The sequence below is a fragment of the Lipotes vexillifer genome, unplaced genomic scaffold (genome assembly GCF_000442215.2).
Source record: "Lipotes vexillifer unplaced genomic scaffold, Lipotes_vexillifer_v1.1 scaffold225, whole genome shotgun sequence".
Lineage (NCBI taxonomy): Eukaryota > Metazoa > Chordata > Mammalia > Artiodactyla > Lipotidae > Lipotes > Lipotes vexillifer.
Window position 1 is genome coordinate 1,437,252 of NW_006787630.1, and position 6,148 is coordinate 1,443,399.

Genomic DNA, 6,148 nt, shown 5'->3' on the forward strand with positions numbered 1-6,148 from the left:
GGGCCCCGGGCCCCCCCCCCCCGCCCCCTCCCTACCCCGGCACCTGGGCCCGTGTTTGTCAACAAAGTCGAGCTGGCCGGTCTGCACCAGCTTAGAGCTCAGCCATGCTCGGCATGTCCCCGTGGGCAGCCGGCCGGGTCTCGGGGCCTTAGTCACCCAGCGAGCTATTTTGAGCCAGCCTGCTTTCCCCAAAGGGGCCCTGGGAGAGGGGGGCTCCCCAGCCATTTCTGGGGCTCCCACTGAACCCCGTCTCCTCGCCTTCCCACAGAACCCTCACACAGACGCCTGGAAAAGCCACGGCCTGGTGGAGGTTGCCAGTTACTGCGAAGAGAGCAGGGAGAACAACCAGTGGGTTCCCTACATCCCCCTCCAGGAGCGCTGAGACCCTGCCCGGCGTCACAACCTGTTGCTGCCAAAAAACACGATAAAATAAATATTTGATCCCCCCTCCCTCCCAGAACCCCCCCCAAACAACCCAACCTATGAGATCGTCGGGGGCAGGATCGTTGGAGGCTGAAGACAGGAGAGGGAGTGCGCGGCCACCCCAGGGCGCCGAGGCTGGAGCAGCGCCAGCAGCGGCCACCGTGCGAGGAGAAGACGGGACCCAGGCCAGCGAGAGAGGGGACCCTGGAGCTCAGGCCTGGCGACAGGGCAGAAGCTGGAGTGGGGGAGCTGTCCCCCCCCCCCGCAGGAGGGCCGAGACTCCACACTTCAGGGGTGGGGTGGGACTGACAGTACCCGCCCCCCTCCTTGAGACCAGAGCTGACATGTGCAAACGGGCCTTGGTGGGCCGAGGGTCCGCACCCTGGCCAGGACAGTACTTTGGGATTTGGGAGCCGGGGCTATGTTGCTCTCTACCGGCAAACTCCCAGTCTGCAAACTAAATAGACAATCTATTTTGTTACTTGCACTTGTTACTTGAATCGGTGAAAGAAAGATGGGAAGCTTACAGATACATATATTTTTACTTCTACTATGATGGCCTTGTAATAAATTGTTAAAGCTTCTGGGTTCTTGTGTATTTACCGCCGGCCTCAGTGCGGGACCAGGACCTCCACCTCCCCTGCACTCCAACCGCACTGGCGCCGCCCACGCCACCTCCTGCAGGCTCACCAGGAAGTGTTACTCAAGTCCGAGTTAGCTGCTCCAGGCTCCTTGCAAAAACAGTGCCTCCTCTCTCTGCAGCCGGCGCCACCCAAGTCCAACAAATCTTGGCCTCTTTTTTTTTTTTTCTTCTCCCCTCCTCCTGCCCCGGAGCAATTAAAAGACCGGTTTATTACGAAACCTGGCCGCCGTGCCGCCGCTGTTACTCGCTGAGCCAACCCCAAACTCTGGGCACATGTAGACGCACCCCTGGGGGCTGGCTGCAGCCCCTGCCCGCCCGGCTGCCACCGCAGCCCAGGTCCAGAGAGGTCAAGGGGCCACCTCGACCGCACAGCGAGGTGGGCTTGGAGCTCAGAGCTGCCCCTGGGCTTGGGCGTTGCAGGAAGAGCTTTGGGGATCCCCCAGAGAGCAACCCCCCCACCCAGGCCTTCTCCCTCCCAGGATGGGCCTCTGCACTGCACTAAAGAAAAAAAGAATTTTTTTTTTCTTTCCCCAAACTAAAATCAACAAGCAGAAAAATACCCCAGGAAGTCGTGCTCCCGGCCTAGCTGGGCTTGGCACGCTGCTGCGTTTTGCCTCTAAACCGAAACTGTGAGGCCTGGCCGGCCACCTCCTTTTCCCCGGAACTCGCAGGCGCGGTGACTCCCCTGGCCCGGGGCAGGGAACTGGGAGCGCGGCCCAGCCCGAACTCCGGCCTCAGTCTTCCCGCGCCGAGTCTGCGGGGTGGGCTCGCGGAACCCGTGCAACACCTCCTCCCCTCTGCCCCGCACCCCGGGGCCTGGGAACCGAGTGGGGAGGTAACCCAGGGGCCAGACGTAGGCCGCGACCTTTCCACGGAACCCCACGTGGGCGAGTGAGGAAAACCCCGACGGCCCCCGGGGAGTCACGGGGCTGCGGGGAGCCCCGCCGGGGGAGGACGGGGGAGGGAAGGAGAAAGGGGGAAATCCCAGAGGGAGATGAGGGGGGAGGGGCAGGAATCCCTCCAGAGGGGAGATCGGGAGTGGGGAGGGAGGAAAATGAGATGCAAGCCCGGAGTAGGGACAACGCCCCCGCCAGCCCTGCGGAGCGGAATCCCTTGGGGGTGGGGGAGGGGAGATGCTAAGAGGAGATACCCGAGCCCCGCGGGGTGGAGGGGGAAAAGGGGAACTCAGCGGGTCTAAAGGGGGTCGGAAGGAATCTCTGCAGGGACTTGGGGGAGGGGAGATTCTAAGTGGAGAGACCCGAGCCCTGAGGGGTGGAGGTGGGAGTTTGAAGAGGAGGGGTTTAGGGATGGGGGTGGGGCGAGGGGGAGCCCAGAACGGGAGGGGGGAAGGGCCGAAGGAATCCCTGTAGGGGTGGGGGGAAAGGGAGTGAGGAGACTTGAGCTCCAGGAGAGGAGGGAGGAGTCTGAGGGGAGAAAGTGGATCCTGCTGGAGTTGGGAGGTGAGGGGACTGAAGCCCCGAGGGGTGGAGAAGGGACTGCGAGGGGGTAGGGGGGAGATGGGGAGGATCCCTGAGATGGAGCCCGGAAAGGGGAACGGGAGCAGAGGCTGAGGGACCTCAGTGGGGGGCATCAATGGGGAAGGACTGAGGTGGACAGGGCTGGGCCCATTGTTCCAACGGTGACCTGGACTTCCCCCTGTCGAGGCAGGCGGGGCACCCAGGAGAAGCTCCCGGCCGGCTCCGCCCGCGGGTGTGGGCTGCTATGTCCCCATCCTGACCCCGGCCAGACAAAAGGGCCTCATGCCCTCTGACTCTCTCCTCCCTAAGTCCCCGGTGCGGTGGGGGCAAGACCCCAGGCCCCTGGGGTCCAAGGAGATACTGGGCATGGGTGGGACCCCTGCTGTGTGACCCTGAGCTGGTACCTTAACCTTCCTGTGCCTTCAGTTGCTCCTTCTGAAAAATAGGGATAATAATGCTACCTACCTCATAGATTGTTGAGGTCAAATGCAACATATATTCCTTAGATTAGCTTCTCTGACTCAGAATGTATAAAAAGGATTAGCCATGATTACGACTATAACTATTATCAGCACTATTACTGTCCCCTGCATTGCCAGAAGCATCTCCTTTAATCCTCTCACAGCCACCCTGCGAATTTGCAGAGCCGAGACTAGACTGAGGTGAGCGGGACACGCCTTCCGTGCAAAATTTAAGACAGCAGGAGACCAAAAACTCGGTGGGCAAGATAAAGAATATTTTCAAGCAATATATTTCTAACTCGAATGCAAACAAACAAACAAACAAAAAACGAGAGAGAGAGAGAGAGAGAGAGAGAGAGAGAGAGAGAGAGAGAGAGAGAGAGACGGAATATCCCTTGGGGACCGAAACTTCAAATCAAGATAGGATTAGCCGATTTGTCCCTTTGCCTCTCTGCGGGCACCTTTGCTGACCCTGTCTTGATTTTAACTTCGATATTCGGCTCATTTACTCTGCAGGTTAGGGTTAGGGGTTAACTGACGACGCAGAGGGGGCGTGGCTTCTCAAAGGGGGCGTGGCTTCCCAGGAGAGGTGAACCCCAGCTCTCTCCGCTGCCACCGCGCGAACGTGCGAACTTGCAGGGTCATGGCACTTACGTTCTGATACCAGCTCTCCCATTATTCTCATTAATGTTATTACTACTCTTGCTGTTGTCGTTGCTGTCGTTAATAAAAGCATTGAGTCTTCCTGACCGAACCCGGAATCCAACGGCTGTTCGGAGGAGGTAATAAGAGTAGCTCGGCTGATTCGGTCGTCGCTGGGTGCAGACACCCTTAACTTGACCACTGTCCACTGAGGACGATGCCGTTGTCCCATTTTCCAGAAGAGGAGCCTGAGGTCCAGACTGGAGGAGCCACGGCTCGGTCAGGAGTCTTGAAAACCCAGGGGGACAGGGAGAGGGGGCAGGCTGCACCCCAATACACTCCCCCCCCCGCCAGAGTTCAGGGAGGAGTGGCCACAGGTCACAAAGGCTCGGTCACTGCTGCAGGTTCCCCCTTCCCCGGGGCTGCCACTGCTGGGGGCTGGGTGCCAGGAGCAGGACAGTGCAGGAAGACGCTATTCCCCAGCTGGGTGTGCATGGCTCTTCTCTCAGGGCACCCACGCTCACCTCCATCCACACCTGCACCCTCGGGCCTGAGACACACACACACACACACACACGCAGGCACACCTGGAGACGCACACACAGCTCCCCAGACCTCATACACACTGTTGCCCACATGGGTCCCCCCAGCACTTCTGGGTGGAGGGCTCAGACTCCAGCTTCACCCCATCCCCTTAGGCACATGGCTTCTCTGAGCTCCCTTTCCAAGTCTGTCCCCTAAACACGCCGCCTCCGTCAAGCATCTGTCCCCACGTGCGCCTGTGCACACACATGCCACAGTGGACACGACCACAGAATCACACGCGTGTCGACATGTGTAAATACAGATGTGCTCCCTGTCCCGAGGCCTCAATGGTGTGTGTGCTTCCCGCTATTTCCTTGAACCCTCCCTGCCCGGGAAAGGGGGCTGGCCTTGTGAGCACGTCATGAAGCCCATAATGTCCCCCTGGACTTGGGGACCGGGCTGGGGGGCCAAGAGTGAGACAGTCACATAGGGCAGCGATACTGGGAGAGGTGATATGATAGTAGCTGACGTTGCACTGGGCCAGCCCCTCAGCCCTGCCATCTCTTATCCTTCTGAAAACAACGCCACGATACGTACTGTTATTCTCTGCTTTTTACAGGTAGTAATTCAGAGTTAGAACTTTATATATATATGTGTATATATATATATATATATATATATATACATTTATATGAGATATAATTCACATATCATAAAATTCACCCCCTTTAAAGTATAATTCAGTGGTTTTTAGTATATTCACAGTTGTGCAATCATCACCATGATCTAGTTCCAGAACATTCCATCACCCCAAAAAGAAGCCCCGTCCCCATGAGCCCATGAGCAGTCACCCCCATCCTCTCCCAGCCACTGACGACCACGAATCCACTCTCTATCTCTGTGGATTTCCCTGGAAATAAAACGTTCTGGACGTTTCATACAGGTGGAAGCACACACTCTGTGGCCTTCTGTGTCTGGCTTTTCTCACCTGCATGACATCTGGGGGCTCATCCACTTTGCAGGGTGTGTCACTACCGAAGTTTGGACTCGTAGTGCCCGCCCTGCGTCTGTGGGCCCCAGCACTAGCACTGCCCCGTAGCCCAGGATCTGGGAAGGCACCACACCCTCATCCCACCCCACCCCTGGCATGCGGCGTGGCACACACACCCCGGGCCTAGATGCTGCTTGCACACCTGGCCCTCTAACCTCTGCCCAGAACCCTTCGTCCCTCCCTTTCTGCAAGCTAACACCCAGCACCCTCTCGTCCTCACCTCAGATGCCCTCCTCAGGGAACCCTCCAGATAAGACCCCTGAGAGCCTGCCTCCTGGCTCTGCCCACTTCCCCTGCCCCGCCCTGTTTGGAATGGCAACTTCATCCTGTCATCCTTTGCTCCTTATCCGTCTCCTGTGTTAGGCTGCAGATTCAAGAGGGTTGGGAGAAATGTGTTTTTCTCAGCCTCCAGGCCCCTCGTGGCCAAGCCCCTCATGGGACCCACTTGGCACTTCCTCAGTGCTGTGGCCCGAAGATTCAAGCCCGGATCCGGAGTTACATATAACCAGAGATTGACCCATCAGTCACCTCTTTCCGTGGAACAGACTGTTTTGTCCCTAAGGGACACACTGACCAGCCAAGTGCTGGGTCCTGGCCAGACGCAGTGACACCACCTCTCCGGGAAGCTGGAACCTGGTGTGGAGGCTGCCGGCCCTGCGCTCTTAGGCAAATTGCTTCACCTCTTTGGGCTCAGTTTCCTTACCTGTACAATGGGCATACTAATCAGAGTGCCCATCTCTCAGGTGTCCTGAGCATTAACTGAGTGAAGATATGTAAGGCACTTAGAGCAGAAGGGAGAGCCTTCCAGAAGGGTTGGTTGGTATGTGACTATTTGATTCCTTCTACCTGTGCATGGCAGCATTGGCCTCTCTGCCTGTGTCCCTGTGAGTAGGGCTTGGTCTCTGAAACTGCGTGGCTACGTGTT

General features: G+C 57.9%; 1 protein-coding gene across 1 annotated transcript in view; it reads left to right on the plus strand.

Moving 5' to 3' along the window:
• The window catches only part of GADD45B (growth arrest and DNA damage inducible beta), a 2,201-nt gene extending 1,194 nt beyond the window's left edge, over positions 1 to 1,007 (plus strand). Inside the window, exon 4 of the mRNA XM_007460377.1 lies at positions 269 to 1,007. Coding sequence (XP_007460439.1) covers positions 269 to 382 — 114 coding nt within the window. The 3' untranslated portion in view covers positions 383 to 1,007. The remainder of the gene's footprint in view (positions 1 to 268) is intronic.
• Positions 1,008 to 6,148: the final 5,141 nt, after the last annotated feature.